This window comes from Heptranchias perlo, unplaced genomic scaffold (genome assembly GCF_035084215.1).
Source record: "Heptranchias perlo isolate sHepPer1 unplaced genomic scaffold, sHepPer1.hap1 HAP1_SCAFFOLD_59, whole genome shotgun sequence".
In the NCBI taxonomy this organism is placed as follows: domain Eukaryota; kingdom Metazoa; phylum Chordata; class Chondrichthyes; order Hexanchiformes; family Hexanchidae; genus Heptranchias; species Heptranchias perlo.
In genome coordinates, this window is record NW_027139612.1 from 1 (window position 1) to 26,155 (window position 26,155).

At 49.5% G+C, this 26,155-nt stretch overlaps 1 protein-coding gene across 2 annotated transcripts; it reads left to right on the plus strand.

The window, feature by feature from the left end:
- The first annotated feature begins 436 nt into the window (after nucleotides 1-436).
- On the plus strand, nucleotides 437-25,616 carry LOC137316326 (NACHT, LRR and PYD domains-containing protein 3-like). Of its 2 annotated transcripts, none has more exons than XM_067980390.1 (11): nucleotides 437-798; nucleotides 1,928-2,021; nucleotides 4,453-4,610; nucleotides 4,927-5,098; nucleotides 5,204-5,269; nucleotides 13,006-14,743; nucleotides 16,304-16,390; nucleotides 16,550-16,720; nucleotides 17,314-17,484; nucleotides 17,625-17,792; nucleotides 17,965-25,616. In XM_067980390.1, the coding sequence occupies exons 2-11, from the start codon at nucleotides 1,958-1,960 to the stop codon at nucleotides 18,050-18,052; spliced, it is 2,883 nt and encodes a 960-aa protein (XP_067836491.1). In that variant the 5' UTR covers nucleotides 437-798; nucleotides 1,928-1,957; the 3' UTR covers nucleotides 18,053-25,616. The 2 variants fall into 2 exon arrangements, with proteins under 2 accessions (XP_067836491.1, XP_067836492.1); XM_067980391.1 differs by lacking the exon at nucleotides 437-798 and adding an exon at nucleotides 3,488-3,591 and having other exon boundaries at nucleotides 1,979-2,021.
- The last annotated feature ends 539 nt before the right edge of the window (nucleotides 25,617-26,155 follow it).

Here is a 26,155-nt window from a genome sequence, read left to right on the forward strand (position 1 = left end):
TATGACTATCAATGCTGTACCTTCCGTGGAATCCCACACTCAGCTGACGAAGGAGAAAGCCTCCGAAAGCTTGCGATTTTCAAATAAATCTGTTGGACTATAACCTGGTGTTGTAAGATTCGTTACATTTGTACACCCCAGTCCATCACCGGCATCTCCACATCAATGTAGTACCAAACAGCGTTACCGAATTGAAATATATTTCATATCCAGCTATCAAAATAAATCATCTTGCAATTCTGAACTGGATGCGAAGTTTTACACAATGTTATTTCCTATCAGTAAATCTATTTCTGGATTTCACGTTTGCAGTTCAATTAAATTATTATCATTTCAATATAAATTGGTGATAAAATGATGGGGAAATTTTATTTTTAATAAAGATTTGTAAAATTTCTTCCATTTGATTATTTTGTGGGTTGTGTCAGAATAAAGACCATCCTAAAACCGATTTCTTCGACCAAAATGATGGCCATTTTCATTCTGATTCGGCTTCTGTGATGCACCTTGGGATGTTTTTTCGAGGTTAAAGGTTCTGTGGCAATGCAAGTTGTTGCTGTTGTGTGCTTTTATACTAGTGTCAGTGTGAGTGAAACAGCAGCAACTGAATTTTACAAAATCCCAAACTTGGTTATAAATTAATGCCGGTGAATAACTTCAACTATAGTTTGGAGAAATTACTGATCCGAGACATAATCACTTTTACATTTCCACAGTGATGAAAGGAAAGGACATTGACTGATAGTTTGATTGGTCGGCACGTCCGTGAGATACACGCACACAGCGAGACACACACAGGTGATTGTATAAAAACAGTACAATCTGCCACTTGACGATTTATGGTGTTTATTGAGATTGTAAGAACCCTGGCGACATTCCATAAATTAGGACTGTGCATCACCGAAATGTTTAAAGTTACACAATTCATAACATTAATATTAGAACAGTGGTAAATCTCCTCACCTCTTACAGTGCTCATTAGTGTTAATATTAGAACAGTGGTAAATCTCCTCACCTCCTACAGTGCTCATTAGTGTTAATATTAGAACAGTGGTAAATCTCCTAAACTCCTACAGTGCTCATTAGTGTTAATATTAGAACAGTGGTAAATCTCCTCACCTCCTAAAGTGCTCATTACTGTTAATGTTAGAACAGTGGTAAATCTCCTTACCTCCTAAAGTGCTCATTACAGTTAATAATTGAACAGTGATAAATCTTACCTCCGACAGTGCTCACTAGTGTTAATATTAGAACAGTGGTAAATCTTCTCACCTCCTACTGTGCTCATTAATCAGCTGCTGACACCATGAGGAATGTGATGAATATTTTCTAACAGAAGCACCAACTAGGACACATCTCCATGAACACATGCACACTGTCACTGCCCATACAGACCAGAGGAATCACACTCTGCTATATATTGTATATGTGGATAGATATCATATTCATAAAGTAACAGGATTTAAAATCAAAACTCAACAAATCAAAAATACCAAATACTTATGTGAATAAAATAATACAATATCACCAGACTGTGTTAAACCGAGTGAAGGGTCATTTAATTCACCAATGATCACCCTGCTCCATATTTCCTTCCAGAATATTAACTACCTGAGGAATAAAGCTGTTTTTGATCTGCAATGTGCGAGTGAAGCTTACAAATGGGCCCTCCCAGTGCAGAGTCTCGGCCGACAGTAACTGGGTTGTGGAGATCAGCGGGACTTACTGGATTTCACGGGGCAGCTGTCTGTGTCACACCAGATGTGGAGTGTTGATCATAACACTCAGGAAATGCTCGATATTAGAGATAACAGCTGTTGCACTGATGGGGGAAGAGGGGCTTTGTAACATGTTTAACAAGGGAACGCTCTCCTGCTCATTTTAATATTTCTGTCTAACTCTCCTATTAATATTATATTTATTACAGAGCATCAGAATCTGGGAATTTGTCACCACCATGGCTGAAGGTTCAAACAGGGGAGAAAAGCCAACATCTTCAACAAGAATGAGAATGGACACAGGTAGGTTCAGCAAATTCTTCAAAATTGAATTTCTGTCCTGACAAATGGTCCAGATCACGAGCAAGAACCTGCAGCTCACACTGGAAGAGGTAACTGCGCAGATACTGTGAAGATAGGGGGAAGTGAGTTACCATCTCGAGGGACAGTGCAGTCACAGGTGGAGGGATCTCCTGAGTATTGGAACTGTCCAATAGATACCTGGTGTTGGGGACTGTAAGGTGGTTAGAGACAGTGACTCAGAGGATGGTCTTCCTGAGTAACAGTGTGAGATCGGGCAGCAGGGGGACACCCCGCGTGGGGCAGGGGGTGAGAGGCAGGTGGGTCACAGGAATGGTGGAATGATAGTGGTGGGATATTCCATAGTCAGGGAATACACAGACTCTTCTGTAGCACTGAGCAGGTCCCGAATGGTAAGTTGCCTCCCTGGTGTCAGAGGGAAGAACATCCTGGAACAGGTGGGACCATCTCTGGGATGGAAACGAGAGCAGTGAATAGTTATGTTCGGAATCAATAACACGGAGAGAAATACATTTATGGTGGGAATATTAAGGCTCAGGGTCTAAACTAAAAACAAGGCCTCTCGCTGGTGATCTCCGAATTGGTTTGCACTGGGCTGCTTAAGGAGGTAGGCAAATGTGTGGCTGCAGGGCTGTAGCAGGAGGGAAGAGTACACGGTCTTCGGGACAAGAGTGAGTTCAGGGAGAAGGGAAGGGACAGTCACGGTCTGAACCGACCAACAATAGTTTTACAGACTGGGTGAATGGAGCAGGAGGGAAGGGTTCACGGTCTTGGGGACTGGAGCGAGTTCAGGGAGAAGGGAAGGGACGGTCACGGTCTGAACTGACCAACAATGGTTTTACAGACTGGGTGAATGGAGCAGGAGGGAAAGGTTCACGGTCTTGGGGACTGGCGTGAGTTCAGCGAGAAGGGAAGGGAAGGGACGGTCACGGTCTGAACCGACCAACAATGGTTTTACAGACTGGGTGAATGGAGCAGTGGGAGGGTTTCAGCTGATATGACTGGAGGATGGGGAAACTCCGGATCTGAGACAAGAGAGTGGAATTAATGAAACCTGGAGCAGGAACGAAGATTTATGAAACAGTGAAAAGTTATTAGCAGGTAAAAAGGAAGGTGGTTTTGAAATATTGAGGGAGAAAGTCACTTGGTATTAAAAAAAACAAGAAACGAAAATGGGTCAACATTACAAAAAATCGGAGTTAGGATTGTGTGTTATGTCTGTGAATAAACAAATAATTCCAAACACATTCGGAAAATCAGAAACATGACAGATGTGATCTAGTATCTGTAAGACAGGGCCAGAGTTCACACAAGGCTCAGAGCGAAATGCTCCTGGTTATAACATTTTGAGGGGAGAGAAAAATACCCCTGGTCTTCAGTATTAATAAAGGTTCTATGACAGAGCTGGAACAATAACAAATTGTGTTTATGTTGCAAATTTAATGTAGTAAAACGACCCAGGGTGTGTGACGGGAGCGATTATCAAACACAATTTGTCACTGAATCTAATAAGGAGATATGAGGACAGGAGACAAAAAGCTTGGACAAAGAGGTAGGTTTTAAGAAGAGTCTTAAAGGAGGACAGAGGGATGGAGAGGTGTAGAACATAAGGCTGTTCCAGGGAGCTGTGTTAAGATAGAATCCATATGTACACAGTTAAGTAATAGGAAGGGAAATAGCACAATTCTCGGTGGGTTTTGCAGGCCAGCAATCAGTGGAGGTGAGATAGAGGGGAACTGGGGGAAACTAGTTGTGGATGAAGGTTTGGGGAGATACAAAATATTTCCTTTAATTTCTAAAAATGATGGTGGAAGTGGAAGTGTTGGTGCACTAGAAGAGGATGTGGGCCCATAATTAGAGAAGGATTTGGATCTGAGAAACTTCGCTGAGGTGGATAAATCACTGGGCCCAGAGATAACACACCAGAGGCTGTTAAAGGAAGTTAGAGAGGAGATAGGAGGGACCCTGACCACAATTTCTCAATCCTCGATTGTTATCAAAAATATCCAGGTAGACTGAAGGAGCCCAAGTAATATGTCTGGTAAAATAAGGAGAGAGGCTCAACGGTAACTGGAGACCAATTAGTCTCTGTCAGTAGTGGGCAAACTCCTCGAATCTGTAATTCCAGGTAAAATTAGTGAACATTTAGAGATACAGGGGAAGATCAGGGGTGGGGGGGGCGGCAGGAACTGATTCGCTGCAGACAAGCCGTATTTGACAAATTTAATACAGCTTTGTTGAGAGGTGACCATATAGATGGATGGGATGCAGCACAGGCGATGTACATGGGTTTTCAGAAGGTGTTTGATAATGTGGCTCACAAGGCGGCTTCATCCGTTTGGTATATGAGGAAATGTAGCCGCCCGGATGGAAAGACAATAATGTGTTTAGTTTTGTCCATTTTTGTTCACAGATCCAATCACTGAGTTCCTGACAAAGTGCGACAATTACCAGCTGTTCCAGTTGACGAAATTCTACCGGGACAGACTAGAACAGGCTATTGAAGAAGTGGTGGACGGAGTCAGCTCGTTGTTAACATACGCGAGGCATTTCAGTGGACAGGAACATCGGGTAAGTGGGAGGGACACAGAATGAGTTTGGATTATTTAAACATCACAGAACTAACAGGATATCAGATCTGAGAATCATAGAATGTGACAGAATAGAAACAAGTCAAATAGGAAAGAAATGGATCAAACTGAAAATACAGTGAATCTGAAACAATGATACGAAGAGGTGAAAATCCCCAGTGGATCGTTCAGTATCTGTATAAAGGGCAGGGGAACGGTTCGGGTATAACTCTTGTGTTGTCTAAAAACAAAATGGAAACAGTTTTTGTGGGACTGGGAAAAGGAGAGACCAATATATTCATTATTATTCTTGACAGAAAGTCGTTGATCTCGTGGAGAAGGGAAACAGGGCGGACAGTTCCAAACTTCTCCTAAATCTGGTGATGGAGAAAGGCTCTCGGGCCCGAAGGGTGATGTGGGAATCCTTTGTGAAAATGCACCTTGTGATACCAAAGTTGGACAAAATACTGAAACAGATGCAGGAACTTGGTACGGTAAAATGACACACTGAATTCAATTTCAGATTGAAACACTGTAGAATTTACTATAATATTACACAGATCTGATTTCATGAAAGCTCATTGATTTAAACAGGTCCTGATCCATTTGATTCTATGAACATCGGACGAGGTTTATCTGAAATACCCAGTCACCTGAAAGGTAAGTGATGAAATGGGGATTTCAAACCCTTTATTTCACTTCTGAGAATCAGAATGTTTGACTGCAGTCATTTATTGGAGATTGTCACAATCTGGGAATCAGAACTTCAAGGGCTGGGGAACAGAAATTAACCTCGTTTAGATTTGTCATCAATACTCAACTATTCTGTGTAGATTCAAATTACAGATCATAAGATTTCTGAATTATCCATAAATATGTGGAGGTTGCATTATTTCACTTAATTCAGCTGCTGATCTTTGTCACTTGTGAAATCCCCATACACACCTGGCAGGAACCTGGTACACTGTGAATCCCCATGCACACCTGGCAGGATCCTGATACACTGTGAATCCACATACACACCTGGCAGGATCCTGATAAACTGTGAATCCACAGACACACCTGGCAGGATCCTGATACACTGTGAATCCCCATACACACCTGGCAGGATCCTGATACACTGTGAATCCCCATACACACCTGGCAGGATCCTGATAGACTGTGAATCCCCATACACACCTGGCAGGATCCTGATACACTGTGAATCCCCACACACACCTGGCAGGATCCTGATACACTGTGAATCCCCATACACACCTGGCAGGATCCTGATACACTGTCAATCCCCATACGCACCTGGCAGGATCCTGATACACTGTGAATCCCGAGACAGACCTGGCAGGGTCCTGATACACTGTGAATCCCCATACACACCTGACAGGGTCCAGATACACTGTGAATCCCCATACACACCTGGCAGGATCATGATTCACTGTGAATCCCCATACACACCAGGTAAGATCCTGATACATTGTGAATCCCCATACACACCTGACAGGATCCGGATACACTGTCAATCCCCATGCACACCTGGCAGGATCATGATTCACTCTGAATCCTCATACACATCAGGTATGATCCTGATACACTGTGAATCCCCATACACACCAGGTATGATCCTGATACACTGTGAATGCCCATACACACCTGACAGGATCCAGATACACTGTCAATCCCCATACACAGCTGACAGGATCCTGGTACACTGTGAATCCCCACACACACCTGACAGGTTCCTGATACACTGTGAATCCCCATACACACCTGGCCGGATCCTGATACACTGTGAAGCCCCACACACACCTGACAGGGTCCTGATACACTGTGAATCCCCATACACACCTGGCAGGATCCTGATACACTGTCAAGCCCCACACACACCTGGCAGGATCCTGATACACTGTGAATCCCCATACACACCTGACAGGGTCCTGATGCACTGTGAATCCCCATACACACCTGGTATGATCCTGATACACTGTGAATCCCCATACACACCTGGCAGTTTCCTGATACACTGTGAATCCCCATACACACCTGGCAGGATCCAGATACACTGTGAATCCCCGTACACATCTGGCAGGATCCAGATACACTGTGAATCCCCGTACACACCTGGCAGGATCCTGATACACTGTGAATCCCCAAACACACCTGGCAGGTTCCTGGTACACTGTGAATCCCCTTGCAGACCTGGCAGGATCCTGGTACACTGTGAATCCCCCCAGACACCTGGCAGGATCCTGATACACTGTGAATCCCCATGCACACCTGGCAGGATCCTGGTACAGTGTGGATCCCCATACACACCTGGCAGGATCCTGATACACTGTCAATCCCCATACACACCTGGCAGGATCCTGATACACTGTGAATCCCCATGCACACCTGGCATGATCCTGGTACACTATGAATCCCCACACACACCTGGCAGGATCCTGATATACTGTGAATCCACATACACACCTGGCAGGATCCTGATACACTGTGAATCCCCATAAACACCTGACAGGATCTTGATACACTGTGAATCCCCATACACACCTGGCAGGATCCTGATACACTGTGAATCCCCAGACACACCTTGCAGGATCCTGATACACTGTGAATCCCCACACACACCTGGCAGGATCCTGATACACTGTGAATCCCCACACACAACTGGCAGGATCCTGATACACTGTGAATCCCCATACACACCTGGCAGGATCCTGATACACTGTCAATCCCGATGCACACCTGGCAGGATCCTGGTACACTGTGAATCCCCACACAAACCTGGCAGGATCCTGATATACTTTGAATCCACATACACACATGGCAGGATCCTGATACACTGTGAATCCCCATACACACCTGGCAGGATCCTGGTACACTGTGACTCCCCATGCACACCTGGCAGGATCCTGATACACTGTGAATCCCCATACACACCTGACAGGATCCTGATACACTGTGAATCCCCATGCACACCTGGCAGGATCCTGATACACTGTGAATCCACATACACACCTGGCAGGATCCTGATACACTGTGAATCCCCATACACACCTGGCAGGATCCTGATACACTGTGAATCCCCATACACACCTGGCAGAATCCTGATACACTCTGAATCCCCATACACACCTGGCAGGATCCTGATACACTGTGAATCCCCATACACACCTGGCAGGATCCTGATACACTGTCAATCCCCATACACACCTGGCAGGATCCTGATACACTGTGAATCCCCATACACACCTGGCAGAATCCTGATACACTGTGAATCCCCAGACACACCTGGCAGGATCCTGATACACTGTGAATCCCCATACACACCTGGCAGGAACCTGATACACTGTGAATCCCCATACACACCTGGCAGAATCCTGATACACTGTGAATCCCCATACACACCTGGCAGGATCCTGATACACTGTGAATCCCCAGACATACCTGGCAGGATGCGGATACACTGTCAATCCCCAGACAGAGCTGACAGGGTCCTGTTACACTGTGAATCCCCATACACACCTGATAGGGTCCTGATACACTCTGAATCCCCAGACATACCTGGCAGGATGCGGATACACTGTCAAACCCCAGACAGAGCTGACAGGGTCCTGATACACTGTGAATCCCCATACACACCTGACAGCGTCCTGATACACTGTGAATCCCCATACACAACTGGCAGGATCATGATTCACTGTGAATCCCTATACACACCAGGTATGATCCTGATACACTGTGAATCCCCATACACACCAGGTATGATCCTGATACACTGTGAATCCCCATACACACCTGACAGGATCCGGATACACTGTCAATCCCCATACACAGCTGACAGGATCCTGGTACACTGTGAATCCCCACACACACCTGACAGGGTCCTGATACACTGTGAATCCCCATACACACCTGGCAGGATCCTGATACACTGTCAAGCCCCCCACACACCTGGCAGGATCCTGATACACTGTGAATCCCCATACACACCTGGCAGGATCCTGATGCACTGTGAATCCCCATACACACCTGGCAGGATCCTGATACACTGTGAATCCCCATACACACCTGGCAGGAACCTGATACACTGTGAATCCCCATACACAACTGGCAGAATCCTGATACACTGTGAATCCCCATACACACCTGGCAGGATCCTGATACACTGTGAATCCCCATACACACCTGGCAGGATCCTGATACACTGTGAATCCCCAGACACACCTGGCAGGATCCTGGTACACTGTGAATCCCCACACACACCTGACAGGGTCCTGATACACTGTGAATCCCCATACACACCTGGCAGGATCCTGATACACTGTCAAGCCCCCCACACACCTGGCAGGATCCTGATACACTGTGAATCCCCATACACACCTGACAGGGTCCTGATGCACTGTGAATCCCCATACACACCAGGTATGATCCTGATAGACTGTGAATCCTCATACACACCTGGTATGATCCTGATGCACTGTGAATCCCCATACACACCTGGCAGGATCCTGATACACTGTGAATCCCCACACACAACTGGCAGGATCCTGATACACTGTGAATCCCCATACACACCTGGCAGGATCCTGATACACTGTGAATCCCCATACACACCTGACAGGATCCTGATACACTGTGAATCCCCATGCACACCTGGCAGGATCCTGATACACTGTGAATCCACATACACACCTGGCAGGATCCTGATACACTGTGAATCCCCATACACACCTGGCAGGATCCTGATACACTGTGAATCCCCATACACACCTGGCAGAATCCTGATACACTGTGAATCCCCATACACACCTGGCAGGATCCTGATACACTGTCAATCCCCATACACACCTGGCAGGATCCTGATACACTGTGAATCCCCATACACACCTGGCAGAATCCTGATACACTGTGAATCCCCAGACACACCTGGCAGGATCCTGATACACTGTGAATCCCCATACACACCTGGCAGGAACCTGATACACTGTGAATCCCCATACACACCTGGCAGAATCCTGATACACTGTGAATCCCCATACACACCTGGCAGGATCCTGATACACTGTGAATCCCCAGACATACCTGGCAGGATGCGGATACACTGTCAATCCCCAGACAGAGCTGACAGGGTCCTGATACACTGTGAATCCCCATACACACCTGATAGGGTCCTGATACACTCTGAATCCCCAGACATACCTGGCAGGATGCGGATACACTGTCAATCCCCAGACAGAGCTGACAGGGTCCTGATACACTGTGAATCCCCATACACACCTGACAGCGTCCTGATACACTGTGAATCCCCATACACAACTGGCAGGATCATGATTCACTGTGAATCCCTATACACACCAGGTATGATCCTGATACACTGTGAATCCCCATACACGCCAGGTATGATCCTGATACACTGTGAATCCCCATACACACCTGACAGGATCCGGATACACTGTCAATCCCCATACACAGCTGACAGGATCCTGGTACACTGTGAATCCCCACACACACCTGACAGGGTCCTGATACACTGTGAATCCCCATACACACCTGGCAGGATCCTGATACACTGTCAAGCCCCCCACACACCTGGCAGGATCCTGATACACTGTGAATCCCCATACAAACCTGGCAGGATCCTGATGCACTGTGAATCCCCATACACACCTGGCAGGATCCTGATACACTGTGAATCCCCATACACACCTGGCAGGAACCTGATACACTGTGAATCCCCATACACAACTGGCAGAATCCTGATACACTGTGAATCCCCATACACACCTGGCAGGATCCTGATACACTGTGAATCCCCATACACACCTGGCAGGATCCTGATACACTGTGAATCCCCAGACACACCTGGCAGGATCCTGGTACACTGTGAATCCCCACACACACCTGACAGGGTCCTGATACACTGTGAATCCCCATACACACCTGGCAGGATCCTGATACACTGTCAAGCCCCCCACACAACTGGCAGGATCCTGATACACTGTGAATCCCCATACACACCTGACAGGGTCCTGATGCACTGTGAATCCCCATACACACCAGGTATGATCCTGATAGACTGTGAATCCTCATACACACCTGGTATGATCCTGATGCACTGTGAATCCCCATACACACCTGACAGGTTCCGGATACTCTGTGAATCCCCATACACACCTGGCAGGATCCTGATACACTGTGAATCCCCATACACACCAGGTATGATCCTGATACACTGTGAATCCTCATACACACCTGGTATGATCCTGATGCACTGTGAATCCCCATGCACACCTGACAGGTTCCGGATACTCTGTGAATCCCCATACACGTCTGGAAGGATCCTGATACACTGCGAATCCCCATACTTACCTGGCAGGAACCTTTTGCATTGTGAATCCCACACACTACGCCTATGCACCGCACAGATGCTCTGGCCTCAAATTTAATGAGCAGTGCCTTGAGCCAGATGTTAAGGGTTAGCAGGCGCCAGCCCCATTCCCCCCCCCCCCCGCAGAAATCTGCCCAGCATCAACTAGAGGGAAAGAGGTGGAGAAATGCGAAATTTTAAAATATTATCATTTCACAGCACAGAATGAGATAGCAAATTGTTCGATCTCATCTCAGAAGATGTTAACACAATGGATCATTAATCCGTGGAGGGAAAGACAATTATCAGGGTAATTCGGAAGTTATGGGTTAACTTCCTCATGGCAGTGAAAGAGAGAACCTTCTTCTGCTCAAAGAATGGTCCTTTAACTCAGGGGTCTTTTTAGACCCAATGGAATGACTAATGGAAACATATTTGTAATTTCCCAAACCTGCATTATACGAAATTCAGACCAAAATGAAATAACGGAGTATAATTATTTGGAGAACAGTTGAAATGAACTGTGAATGTTTTCTGCTCCACCATCACACTGAGTGATGTGGGCAGTAATTCTAATTCTAATCGGTGATATGAAAGGACTGTTCGAAAAACACATTCAATGTAGTTGTAAAACTGCTGAAAAATTGTTGACAATTTCTGAAACACAATGTAACAGGAGAATGATTAGAGACAGGAAAAGGCCATTTGGCCCAAATAAGCCTGTCCCTAAGAGAGATGACACCAACTACCCCTCCTCTCAGTGTATCCACAGAAACACGTTCAATTATGTCTTGACCCCACTTACACTGCCCTTTTAGTGTCCTTCCCAAGTTTCTCTGGCCCTTTGTGTGAGAAAATTACCCTGACTTCCCTTCTCCGTTATTAATTATTTTGTTGTTTGTGAGCCTGTTTCCTGTTTCCATTCAGTGTATTCAAGACTGAGATCGATAGATTTTTAGACACTAAGGGAATCAGTGGATAAGGGAATTGAGCGGGAAAGTGGATTTGAGGTAGATCAGTCATGATCTGATTGACTGGCGGAGCAGGCTCGAGGGACCGTATGGCCTACTCCTCCTTCTATTTCTTATGTTCTTATGTCCTTACTAATGTTGGGAATTCCATTAAAACATTTCAATTCCGAAGTTTCTTGCCCAAACAAAATACATCAAACCCCGTCAGCCTTCCCACAACCCAAACTCCAATAACTTAATTCATCTTTCTGATTCCCCTCTGTAACTTCAGAATGGCAGTAAACTTTACCTGTGATCAGGTGACGATAGAAATGCACGTAATATCCCAGATAACCCCACCGAGTCCGAAAACAAAAGCAACTTAACTCCTGTCTATTCAATCTTTCGCTCTCCCAGTGCACACAACACCCAAGGTAACCTGCCCGAGGTCTGATACAATAACAGTGGAACTTCGGTCCATTCACAGTCTGTCCCTCTCCCAGTGCCCACAATATCCCAGATAACCTGCCCGAGATCTGATACAATAACAGTGGAACTTCTGTCCATTCACAGTCTGTCCTTCTCCCAGTGCCCACAATATCCCGGATAACCTGCCCGAGATCTGATACAATAACAGTGGGACTTCTGTCAACTCACAGTATGTCCCTCTCCCAATGCACACAATAACATATTTCCCATTTCCGCAGAAGGTTAGCACCTCTGATGGTTTTATAGGTTAATCCAGTTTCGTATAACCAGAATCACATTTGGATTTTAATGAGATGTACATGGTTCAGGCCAGGGCTGATAATATTAACCATCAGAGGGAAAATATCACTTTCACAGAAATCTCCATGATCAGTAAATATTAGAATCAAGTGAGGATTTGAAACTTTTCACAGCCATTGTTCACTTTCAAGCGAGGTTTTCAGTAACTGAGTTTAATTTCCTGCTCGCACCTCTATTGAAGCTGTGAATTCAATCTCGCAACATTTTACTGAAGAGTAAAGTAATATTGAGAATTTGGTTTTATGCTAATAGAACTAACATTGAGAACCACTTTCTGTCTGTTCGAATTGAAGATGTTCAACAGAAACACAAGGAAACACTCCGGGTCCAAACTGAAACACTGAGAGTGAACACGATCCTAATAAAGGAGAAGGTTAAGATTTTCCAGCTGGTCACTCGATACACTGAGCTAACGGTCATTTCTACTGTTCGAGATCGGACACTTGTAGAACACGAACTGCTGGCAAGAGGCCGAGACCATGAAGAGTGGAGAGAGAAACATCTCCGGAGAGAACTGGAAAAAATCCGAACTGATCAACTGTTCCAGAGCAGTTTTTCCAAGAGAAAATTCAAATCTGGGAGTTCAGCAGCAGTGAGCGGAGTCGCGGGGATTGGAAAAACAACAATGGTACAAAAGATTGTTTATGACTGGGCCACTGGGCAAATATACCCACACTTTCAATTTGTTTTCAGTTTTAAATTCCGGGATTTGAACTCTATTAGCTGTAGAATAAACCTGAGGAATCTGATACTGGATCTGTATCCTTACTTTGGGAATATTCTGGGAGAGCTCTGGAAGAACCCAGAGGGATTACTGTTTATATTCGATGGTTTAGATGAATTCAAGGACAGTATCGATTTTGCTGACAATCGGAGAAATACAGAACCTCAGTACATCTGCACAGATCCTGAAGACTGGTGCGAAGTGTCTGACATTGTGTACAGTTTAATACAGCACAAGCTGCTCCCAGGATGTTCAGTGCTGATGACCAGCCGCCCCACTGCATTACATTTATTGGAAAAGGCTGAGATCAGTGTCTGGGCTGAAATCCTGGGATTTGTTGGTGAAGAACGGAAGGAATATTTCAACAAGTTTTTTGAAGATCAGGCGGTGGCAGCAGCTGTTTTCAAACATGTGGAGGAGAACGAGATCCTGTACACCATGTGTTACAACCCTTCCTACTGCTGGATCCTCGGTCTGTCACTGGGTCCCTTCTTCACACAAAGAGACAGGAAACAGCAGCGAGTTCCCAGGACCATCACCCAACTATATTCCTACTATATTTACAACATTCTGAAAAACCATGGCCGAGAGATTGAATCCCCCCGTGATGTGTTACTGAAGATCGGTGAGATGGCCTTCACTGGAGTCTCCGAGAAGAAGATTGTGTTTAGAAATGGAGATTTGATCAAGTACAATCTGCAACCTTCCCAGTTCCTGTCTGGGTTCATGATGGAACTTTTGGAGAGAGATGATTCTGCCCAGAGTGTGGTTTACACATTCCCGCACCTCACCATCCAAGAGTTTGTAGCCGCACTCGCACAATTCCTGACTCCAGATCCTGGTGACATCCGGAAACTCCTCAGTGAAGCCCACAGCAAGGAAGATGGGAGATTTGAGATATTTCTCCGTTTTGTTGTTGGTCTCTCCTCCTCACAGTCAGCTCGGCCCCTGGAGGAGTTTCTGGGTCCATTTCTTCATCGAACAATCTGCGGAGTGATTGACTGGGTGAAGGAGAAGGTTGAAGGAGAGATTGGAAACACAGAGAGTGAAACTGGTCAAAGGGACCTCCTGAACACATTCCACTACCTGTTTGAGTCTCAGAATCAAACACTGGTTCGGGTCACAGTGGGATCTGTGGAAACACTCAGATTTAATGGATTACGACTGACCCCGATTGACTGTGCGGTGCTGTCTCGTGTTATTGGACTCTGTGATACAATAAAACACCTCAATCTAGAATACGGTTCGATTCGGTGTGAAGGACTCCAGCGGCTGGGACCCGCACTGCACAAATGCCGGGAGTTGAGGTAACTATTTATTTGTCTCTAACTGTTAGGCCAATTGTGGAACAGTCACGGATTGTATTGTTGCTCCGTAATGAAGGGAAACAAACAGTTCAGTTAAACCAGAGAGAAGCAGATTCAACACAAATATGACAAATGATAAGATGATCGATTAATAATTCCCGAAGGACTGGAGAATCTAAAATGGAATCTTGTGAACAAGTAGGGATTTTTGAGTCTTTATCGGATCAGTAAATACAGGTCACTGAAAGAGTCTGATAATTTAATTGCAATAAACGATATTTATTGCTGTTTTTCTCACTGCCTGAGATACGTCCATTGAAGAGGCTCCTTCTCACTGTGACTTACACGTAGACCGACACTAACTGCAGCAGTCTGTGTGACGGAGTATCCCACCCTCTTACCGAGGTGTGGGGGCAAGTGACAGTCACCGGACTGTCAACGTGTTTAGGAGAGGGAAGCAGAAACACCAAACATTCATTAACAAAGAGCAAAACACAGCTTTCGGGCAGTCAACCGCCAGTGGGCGAGCTGAGCTTTCCCCACAGGATGTCGGTCCGTTATCATAACTCATCAATGACCCAGCCCTTTGCACTCTCCAATACATCCACCATCTCTTCACCCAGATGGCAGCACTCATGCCTCTGAGTCAGAAGGTCGTGGATTCAGGCCCCTCGCTCACTAATCCAGGCCGACACTTCAGTGGGATTTGGGAACTAAAATCTGCCGGTTAAAAAGGTTGAAATCTAACGGGTTGTGGGGTATTAGCCCAGGAGTACAGACACACACCGGCCAGCGGTGGGGCCTCACACACAGCGGGAGGCTCCTGGGTTAACCAGAGGCAGTGAACCCGGGAATTTCCCATAATCTGCCCCCTGTGTGTGAGGTCCCGCTCGGGGAGGGAACTTCAGAAAATTCCCCAGTAACTGTCGGGCCCGTAACACCTTAAATAAATGTAGAGCGAGTATAATGGGAATAAAGAGAGAGACTCCCCTCCCCTACAAACGAGCAGTAAAGAAACATTTAAAACATGTAAAAGGACAGAATAAACTCTCCTTGTCACATAAAATCCTGGGGGATGGATTTTACAGCAGCCGTTAGTACCGATTCACAATATAACTCACCCCGAGATATTATACAGATAAATATAATAATGCACAAAGTACAGGTAATCACCACTTTATCATTTAATTTGGGGAAAATCACCCCATTAACATAAAATCTGGGATTTAAGAAGCAGCAGAAATGAGACAAGTTTCCCAAAACATGACGGGACAAGTCACTGACCTCCATGAGGGTAATTTTGATCATCAGGGAATGAGACCGGACTGAGGGACATTTGAAGGCTTCACACAGACAGCACTTTATTTATTAAATACATTTACTGACAGTCCCTGAATATATGGGGAGTTGGACAGAGTGAGATTCATTGTCAGTGACAGGGAAATCTGGTTAATAATTTCCTGAAGGTTTTTCAGTGCTTCCTGTAATATCAGAGAGAAATTGTGTCAGATCGGGGATTGGATTCAGTTTGTTTCTCACTCTCTGTCTGGTTGTGTTTAGTCTGGGGAGAAATGAACTGGGAGATTCGGGAGTGAAACTACTGTCTGCGGCTCTGAGGAACCCGGACTGTAAAATACAGAAACTGGAGTAAGTATCAGACTGTGTGAGATTGTGTTTATAATAACTGGATGTCTGATCACGGTATATTAATGTCAGTATAGTAATAATAATTTAAATAAATACTGGGAATTTACTCTGAATCCTGTTATCTCGACTTGTCTCTGGCTTGCTCTTTCTGATCTCCAGGTTATGGGCTAACGGTCTCACTGGTTCTTGTACCGATGATCTCTCCTCCGCTCTCAGTCCAAACCGGTCACTGACGGTTCTGAACCTGGGTAATAATAAACTGGGAGATTCAGGAGTAAAACTACTGTCTGCGGCTGTGAGGAACCCGGACTGTAAACTACAGAAACTGCAGTAAGTAATAATACCACAGATGAGTGCAGTGCTTGGATGAGTGCAGCTCCAACAACACTCAAGAAGCTCGACACCATCCAAGATAAAGCAGCCCGCTTGATCAGCACCCCATCCACCGCACTAAACATTCACTCCCTTCACCACCGGCGCACTGTGGCTGCAGTGTGTACCATCCACAGGATGCACTGCAGCAACTCGCCAAGGCTTCTTCGACAGCACCTCCCAAACCCGCGACCTCGACCACCTGGAAGGACAAGAGCAGCAGGCACATGGGAACAACACCACCGGCACGTTCCCCTCCAAGTCACACACCATCCCGACTTGGAAATATATCGCCGTTCCTTCATCATCACTGGGTCAAAATCCTGGAACTCCCTTCCTAACAGCACTGTGGGAGAACCGTCACAACACGGACTGCAGCGGTTCAAGAAGGCGTCTCACCACCACCTTCTCAAGGGGCAATTCGGGATGTGCAATAAATGCTGGCCTCGCCAGCGACGCCCACATCCCGTGAACGAATAAAAAAAAAAGATAAATACTGGGAATTTTCTTTGATTGCTGTAATCTATTTCTCTCTCTCTCTCTCTCTCCAGGTTATGGGATAACGATCTCACAGTTTATTGTACCAAGGATCTCGCATCCGCTCTCACTACAAACCGGTCATTGACGGTTCTGGACCTGAGTTATAATAAACTAGGAGATTCAGGAGTGAAACTACTGTCTGCGGCTCTGAGGAAGCCAGACTGTAAAATACAGGAACTGGGGTAAGTATCAGACTGTGTGAGATTGTGTTTATAATAACTGGATGCCGAACACGGTACAGTAATGTCAGTACAAGTAGTAATACAAATAAATACTGTGGATTTACCATGATTCCTGTCATTTCTCTCTCTCTGATCCCCAGTCTGGATGATGTCGGTCTCACAGATTCTTGTACCGATTATCTCGTCTCCGCTCTCAGTACAAACCGGTCACTGACGGGTCTGTCCCTGGGATCAAACTCCTTCACAGACCGATCTGTCCCCACTCTCCGCTCCCTCATACTGACCTGCAGGAGTCTGGAGTGGATCGGGTGAGTGTTTGTGTTAATGTTTAATATAATAATTAAAATATCAATGCGTTTCAGTGCCTTTTATGGGTAATATTTGTCTGTAATTATTATTGAAATATTAACCCCAGTCTCCCTGTTATTTACACTGTTGTTCAATCTGTTTATTTCCTGTTTAATCTTTAATCTATTTCAGGCTGTGGGGGAATCAGTTCAGTCCAAACGGAAAGAGACACCTGGAGTCACTGCGGGAATCCAGACCCGGACTGAGTGTGAAAGTGTGAATATTTCAATTTATAACCATTCCTGGTCTCATTATATGAACATTTCAATTTATAACCATTCCTGGTCTCATTATATGAACATTTCAATTTATTACCATTACTGGTCTCATGATATGAACATTTCAATTTATTGCCATTCCTGGTCTCATTATATGAATATTTTTGGCCGATTCTCTGTCCCTCCCCTTTAACCGGCCGCGCTCCAGGTTGAAATCCAAACGGCCCTTTAACGGTTTCCAGCTCGAGCTGAGCGAGCGTCGTCTCCCATTGTGACGTCAGAGGCCCAGCGACAGGGTCACGAGACTCAGTCACCCGGTCCCACAGCGCTGATTCTGCAGGATATCCGGGGCTGGATGGTCCCCAATGGGGCACTGGGTCAATGTACAGACAGGAAGGGCCCAGTGTGGGGCTCAGTCTGGGCTGCAGTGGGACACTGGGTCAATGTACAGACAGGAAGGGACCAGGGTGGGTCTCAGTCTGGGATGCAGTGGGACACTGGGTCAATGTACAGACAGGAAGGGCCCAGGGTGGGGCACAGTCTGGGTTGCAGTGGGACACGGGGTCAATGTCCAGACAGGAAGGGCCCAGGGTGGGGCTCAATCTGGGCTGCAGTGGGACACTGGGTCAATGTACAGACAGGAAGGGCCCAGGTTGGGGCTCATTCCAGGCTGCAGTGAGACACTGGGTCAATGTACAGACAGCAAGGGCCCAGGGTGGGGCTCATTCTGGGCTGCAGTGGGACACTGGGTCAATGTACAGACAGGAAGGGCCCAGGGTGGGGCTCAGTCTGGGCTGCAGTGAGACACTGGGTCAATGTACAGTCAGGAAGGGCCCAGGGTGGTGCTCAGTCTGGGCTGCAGTGGGACACTGGGTCAATGTACAGACAGAAAGGGCCCAGGGTGGGGCTGGGTCTGGGCTGCAGTGGGACACTGAGTCAATGTGCAGACAGGAAGGGCTCAGTGTGGGGCACGGTCGGGGCTGCAGTGGGACACAGGATGAATGAACAGACAGGAAGGACACAGGGTGGGGCTCAGTCTGGGCTGCAGTGTGACACTGGGTCAATGTACAGACAGAAAGGCCCCAGGGTGGGGCTCAGTCTGGGCTGCAGTGGGGCACGGGGTCAATGTACAGACAGGAAGGGCCCAAGGTGGAGATCAGTCTGGCCTGCAGTGGGACACTGGGTCAATGTACAGACAGGAAGGGCCCAGGGTGGTGCTCAGTCTGGGCTGCTGTGGGACACTGGGTCAATGTACGGACAGAAAGGGCCCAGGGTGGGGCTGGGTCTGGGCTGCAGTGGGACACTGGGTCAATGTGCAGACAGGAAGGGGCCAGGGTGGGGCTCAGTCTGGGCTGCAGTGGGACACTGGGTCAATGTACAGACAGGAAGGGCCCAGGATGGGGCTCAGTCTGAGCTGCAGTGGGACACTGGGTCAATGTACAGACAGGAAGGGCCCAGGGTGGGGCTCAGTCTGGGCTGCATTGGGACACTGGTCAATGAAAGACAGGAAGAGCCCAAGGTGGGTCTCAGTCTGGGCTGCAGTCGGAAACTGGGTCAATGTGGAGACAGGAAGCGCCCAGGGTGGGGCTCAGTCTGGGCTGCAGTGGGGCACTGGATCAATGTACAGACAGGAAGGGCCCAGGGTGGGGCTCAGTCTGGGCTGCAGTGGGACACTGGGTCAATGTACAGACAGGAAGGGCCCAGGGTGGTGCTCAGTCTGGGCTGCAGTGGGACACTGGGTCAATGTGCAGACATGAAGGGCTCAGTGTGGGGCACGGACGGGGCTGCAGTGGGACACAGGGTGAATGAACAGACAGGAAGGACACAGGGTGGGGCTCAGTCTGGGCTGCAGTGGGACACTGGGTCAATGTACAGACAGAAAGGGCCCAGGATGGGGCTCAGTCTGGGCTGCAGTGGGACACAGGATGAATGAACAGACAGGAAGGACCCAGGATGGGGCTCAGTCTGGGCTGCAGTGGGACACTGGGTCAATGCACAGACAGGAGACGACCAGGGTGGGGCTCGGTCTGGGCTGTAGTGGGACACTGGGTCAATGAAAGACAGGAAGGGCCCAAGGTGGGGCTCAGTCTGGGCTGCAGTCTGAAACTGGGTCAATGTGGAGACAGGAAGCGCCCAGGGTGGGGCTCAGTCTGGGCTGCAGTGGGGCACTGGGTCAATGTACAGACAGGAAGGGCCCAGGGTGGGGCTCAGCCTGGGCTGCAGTGGGACACTGAGTCAATGTACAGAGAGGAAGGGCCCAGGGTGGTGCTCAGTCTGGGCTGCAGTGGGTCACTGGGTCAATGTGCAGACATGAAGGGCTCAGTGTGGGGCACGGACGGGGCTGCAGTGGGACACAAGGTGAATGAACAGACAGGAAGGACACAGGGTGGGGCTCAGTGTGGGCTGCAGTGAGACACTGGGTCAATGTACAGACAGAAAGGGCCCAGGGTGGGGCTCAGTCTGGGCTGCAGTGGGACACAGGATGAATGAACAGACAGGAAGGACCCAGGGTGGGGCTCAGTCTGGGCTGCAGTGGGACACTGGGTCAATGCACAGACAGGAGACGCCCAGGGTGGGGCTCAGTCTGGGCTGCAGTGGGACACTGGGTCAATGTACAGACTGAAAGGGACCAGGGTGGGGCTCATTCTGGGCTGCAGTGGGACATTGGGTCAATGTACAGACTGGAATGGTCCAGGGTGGGGCTCAGTCTGGGCTGCTGTAGGACACTGTTTCAAAGTACAGACAGGAAGGGCTCAGTGTGGGGCTCAGTCTGGGCTGCAGTGGGACACTGTTCAATGTACGGACAGGAAGTGTCCAGTGTGAGGCTCAGTCTGGGCTGCAGTGGAAAACTGGGTGAATGAACAGACAGGAAGGTCCCAGGGTGGGGCTTGGTCTCGGCTGCAGTGGGACACTCGGTCAATGTACAGGCAGGAAGGGCCCAGGGTCGGGCTCACTCAGGGCTGCAGTGGGACACTGGGTTAGTGTACAGACAGGAATGACCCAGGGTGGGGCTCAGTCTGTGCTGCAGTGGGACATTGGGTCAATGTGCAGGCAGGAAGGCCCCAGGGTGTGGCGTTCTCTGGGCTACAGTGCGACACTGCGTAAATGAACAGACAGGAAGTTCCCTGGGTTGGGCTCAGTCTGGGCTGCAGTGGGACACTGGGTCTAAGTACAGACAGGAAGGGCCCAGTGTGGGGCTCAGTCTGGGCTGCAGTGGGACACTGAGTCAATGCACAGACAGGATACGCCCAGGGTGGGGCTCAGTCTGGGCTGCAGTGGGACACTGAGTCAATGTACAGACAGGATACGCCCAGGGTGGGGCTCAGTCTGGGCTGCAGTGGTACACTGTTCAATGTCCAGACAGGAAGTGTCCAGGGTGAGGCTCAGTCTGGGCTGCAGTGGGAAACTGGGTGAATGAACAGACAGGAAGGTCCCAGGGTGGAGCTCAGTCTGGGCTGCAGTGGGACACTGGGTCAATGTACAGACAGGAAGGGCCAAGGGTGGGGCTCAGTCTGGGCTGCAGTGGGACACTGGGTCAATGTACAGACAGGAAGGGACCAGGGTGGGGCTCAGTCTGGGCTGCAGTGGGACACTGGGTCAATGTACAGACAGGAAGGGACCAGGGTGGGGCTCAGTCTGGGCTGCAGTGGGACACTGGGTCAAATACAGACAGGAACGTCCCAGGGTGGGGCTCAGTCTGGGCTGCAGTGGGACACTGGGTCAATGTACAGACAGGAAGGGCCCAGGGTGGGCTTAGTCTGGGCTGCAGTGGGACACTGGGTCAGTGCACAGACAGGAAGTGCCCAGGGTGGGGCTCAGTCTGGGCTGCAGTGGGACACTGGGTCAATGTGCAGACAGGAAGGGCTCAGTGTGGGGCACGGTCGGGGCTGCAGTGGGACACAGGATGAATGAACAGACAGGAAGGACACAGGGTGGGGCTCAGTCTGGGCTGCAGTGTGACACTGGGTCAATGTACAGACAGAAAGGCCCCAGGGTGGGGCTCAGTCTGGGCTGCAGTGGGGCACGGGGTCAATGTACAGACAGGAAGGGCCCAACGTGGAGATCAGTCTGGCCTGCAGTGGGACACTGGGTCAATGTACAGACAGGAAGGGCCCAGGGTGGTGCTCAGTCTGGGCTGCTGTGGGACACTGGGTCAATGTACGGACAGAAAGGGCCCAGGGTGGGGCTGGGTCTGGGCTGCAGTGGGACACTGGGTCAATGTGCAGACAGGAAGGGGCCAGGGTGGGGCTCAGTCTGGGCTGCAGTGGGACACTGGGTCAATGTACAGACAGGAAGGGCCCAGGATGGGGCTCAGTCTGAGCTGCAGTGGGACACTGGGTCAATGTACAGACAGGAAGGGCCCAGGGTGGGGCTCAGTCTGGGCTGCATTGGGACACTGGTCAATGAAAGACAGGAAGAGCCCAAGGTGGGTCTCAGTCTGGGCTGCAGTCGGAAACTGGGTCAATGTGGAGACAGGAAGCGCCCAGGGTGGGGCTCAGTCTGGGCTGCAGTGGGGCACTGGATCAATGTACAGACAGGAAGGGCCCAGGGTGGGGCTCAGTCTGGGCTGCAGTGGGACACTGGGTCAATGTACAGACAGGAAGGGCCCAGGGTGGTGCTCAGTCTGGGCTGCAGTGGGACACTGGGTCAATGTGCAGACATGAAGGGCTCAGTGTGGGGCACGGACGGGGCTGCAGTGGGACACAGGGTGAATGAACAGACAGGAAGGACACAGGGTGGGGCTCAGTCTGGGCTGCAGTGGGACACTGGGTCAATGTACAGACAGAAAGGGCCCAGGATGGGGCTCAGTCTGGGCTGCAGTGGGACACAGGATGAATGAACAGACAGGAAGGACCCAGGATGGGGCTCAGTCTGGGCTGCAGTGGGACACTGGGTCAATGCACAGACAGGAGACGACCAGGGTGGGGCTCGGTCTGGGCTGTAGTGGGACACTGGGTCAATGAAAGACAGGAAGGGCCCAAGGTGGGGCTCAGTCTGGGCTGCAGTCTGAAACTGGGTCAATGTGGAGACAGGAAGCGCCCAGGGTGGGGCTCAGTCTGGGCTGCAGTGGGGCACTGGGTCAATGTACAGACAGGAAGGGCCCAGGGTGGGGCTCAGCCTGGGCTGCAGTGGGACACTGAGTCAATGTACAGAGAGGAAGGGCCCAGGGTGGTGCTCAGTCTGGGCTGCAGTGGGTCACTGGGTCAATGTGCAGACATGAAGGGCTCAGTGTGGGGCACGGACGGGGCTGCAGTGGGACACAAGGTGAATGAACAGACAGGAAGGACACAGGGTGGGGCTCAGTGTGGGCTGCAGTGAGACACTGGGTCAATGTACAGACAGAAAGGGCCCAGGGTGGGGCTCAGTCTGGGCTGCAGTGGGACACAGGATGAATGAACAGACAGGAAGGACCCAGGGTGGGGCTCAGTCTGGGCTGCAGTGGGACACTGGGTCAATGCACAGACAGGAGACGCCCAGGGTGGGGCTCAGTCTGGGCTGCAGTGGGACACTGGGTCAATGTACAGACTGAAAGGGACCAGGGTGGGGCTCATTCTGGGCTGCAGTGGGACATTGGGTCAATGTACAGACTGGAATGGTCCAGGGTGGGGCTCAGTCTGGGCTGCTGTAGGACACTCTTTCAAAGTACAGACAGGAAGGGCTCAGTGTGGGGCTCAGTCTGGGCTGCAGTGGGACACTGTTCAATGTACGGACAGGAAGTGTCCAGTGTGAGGCTCAGTCTGGGCTGCAGTGGAAAACTGGGTGAATGAACAGACAGGAAGGTCCCAGGGTGGGGCTTGGTCTCGGCTGCAGTGGGACACTCGGTCAATGTACAGGCAGGAAGGGCCCAGGGTCGGGCTCACTCAGGGCTGCAGTGGGACACTGGGTTAGTGTACAGACAGGAATGACCCAGGGTGGGGCTCAGTCTGTGCTGCAGTGGGACATTGGGTCAATGTGCAGGCAGGAAGGCCCCAGGGTGTGGCGTTCTCTGGGCTACAGTGCGACACTGCGTAAATGAACAGACAGGAAGTTCCCTGGGTTGGGCTCAGTCTGGGCTGCAGTGGGACACTGGGTCTAAGTACAGACAGGAAGGGCCCAGTGTGGGGCTCAGTCTGGGCTGCAGTGGGACACTGAGTCAATGCACAGACAGGATACGCCCAGGGTGGGGCTCAGTCTGGGCTGCAGTGGGACACTGAGTCAATGTACAGACAGGATACGCCCAGGGTGGGGCTCAGTCTGGGCTGCAGTGGTACACTGTTCAATGTCCAGACAGGAAGTGTCCAGGGTGAGGCTCAGTCTGGGCTGCAGTGGGAAACTGGGTGAATGAACAGACAGGAAGGTCCCAGGGTGGAGCTCAGTCTGGGCTGCAGTGGGACACTGGGTCAATGTACAGACAGGAAGGGCCAAGGGTGGGGCTCAGTCTGGGCTGCAGTGGGACACTGGGTCAATGTACAGACAGGAAGGGACCAGGGTGGGGCTCAGTCTGGGCTGCAGTGGGACACTGGGTCAATGTACAGACAGGAAGGGACCAGGGTGGGGCTCAGTCTGGGCTGCAGTGGGACACTGGGTCAAATACAGACAGGAACGTCCCAGGGTGGGGCTCAGTCTGGGCTGCAGTGGGACACTGGGTCAATGTACAGACAGGAAGGGCCCAGGGTGGGCTTAGTCTGGGCTGCAGTGGGACACTGGGTCAGTGCACAGACAGGAAGGGCCCAGGGTGGGGCTCAGTCTGGGCTGCAGTGGGACACTGGGTCAATGTACAGACAGGAAGGGCCCAGGGTGGGCTTCGTCTGGGCTGCAGTGGGACACTGGGTCAGTGCACAGACTGGAAGGGCCCAGTGTGGGGCTCAGTCTGGGCTGCAGTGGGACACTGAGTCAATGCACAGACAGGATACGCCCAGGGTGGGTCTCAGTCTGGGCTGCAGTGGGACACTGTTCAATGTACAGACAGGAAGGGTCCAGGTTGAGGCTCAGTCTCGGCTGCAGTGGGAAACTGGGTGAATGAACAGCCAGGAAGGGCCCAGGGTGGGGCTCAGTGTGCGCTGCAGTGGGACATTTGTTCAATGTACAGACAGGAGGGGCCAAGGTAACTTGTTTCCTAATGCACAATGTGTGTCTCTTCCAGTGAGGATTCGGACTCTGCAACAAGTGTCCCGACAAATCCTCCCCTTTCCTCCAATTCTGGCCTCTGGCACATCTCCCACTGCCATTGCTCCACCATTGATGGCCGTGCCTTCAGCTGCCTGGGCCCTCAGCTCTGGAATACCCTCCCTAAACCTCTCCATGTCCCTCTCTTCCTTTGAGACGCACCTTAAAACCTACCTCTTTCACCAAGGTTTTTCACACTTGTCCATGACCTCCTTGGGTTGCTCGGTGTAATAGGATTCGCTCCTGTGAAGCGCCCTCAGATGTTTTACTCCCATAAAGGTGCAATATAAATGTAAGTTGTTGTCTGTGTGCTGTGTTCATAAAACTCCACCGCTTCGTTCAGCTCAGGCCTGGTCTTGTTATTTTTTTTAAAAATGGTGTTAGTGTCGTAAATCATTGAATAAAAGATCATTGAAATTACATCCCTCCTCCTCCAAGCGGCATTGCAGATGTGACTGTTTGGTCCAGTGAACTCTGTGTGTGTGTGTTGTGGGGGGGGGGGGGGGGGTCTTACTCGGGAGGCTGGATATGCAGTTCACACAAAATGATGAGACGGACTGTGAGCAAATGAGCTCAGCTGGGACCCCACAAAATGGCCTCGCGACATGCAACTTAAAATGGCCGCCATGCAACTGCCCCAAAATGATCAACGTGAGCCTGCCGCAAAATCACAGAATGAAACATCACAAAAGGAAGACATTCGGCCCATCTTTCCGGTGTCGGCACTTTTTAAAAGCTAACCAGATAGTCCCATTACGCTGATCTTTCCCCGTGGCCAACCCAGTTTTCCTTTTCCAGGAATTATCTAATTCCCTTTTGAAAGTTACCATTGAATCTGCTTCCACCTCCCTTTCAGGCAGTGAATTGCAGATCATTACAACTCGCTGCATAATAAAAAAATCCTTCCTCATGTCACCTCTGGCTCTTTTGACAATTATTTTGAATCTCTGTCCTCTGGT

Bases quoted from the DNA above. Each gene is read 5' to 3' on its own strand.
- LOC137316326 (XM_067980390.1), top strand. From the start codon at position 1,958: ATGGCTGAAGGTTCAAACAGGGGAGAAAAGCCAACATCTTCAACAAGA. The intron at 16,391-16,549 runs GTAAGTATCAGA...TCTGATCTCCAG, and splicing joins TGTAAAATACAGAAACTGGA to GTTATGGGCTAACGGTCTCA. The intron at 17,485-17,624 runs GTAAGTATCAGA...TCTGATCCCCAG, and splicing joins TGTAAAATACAGGAACTGGG to TCTGGATGATGTCGGTCTCA.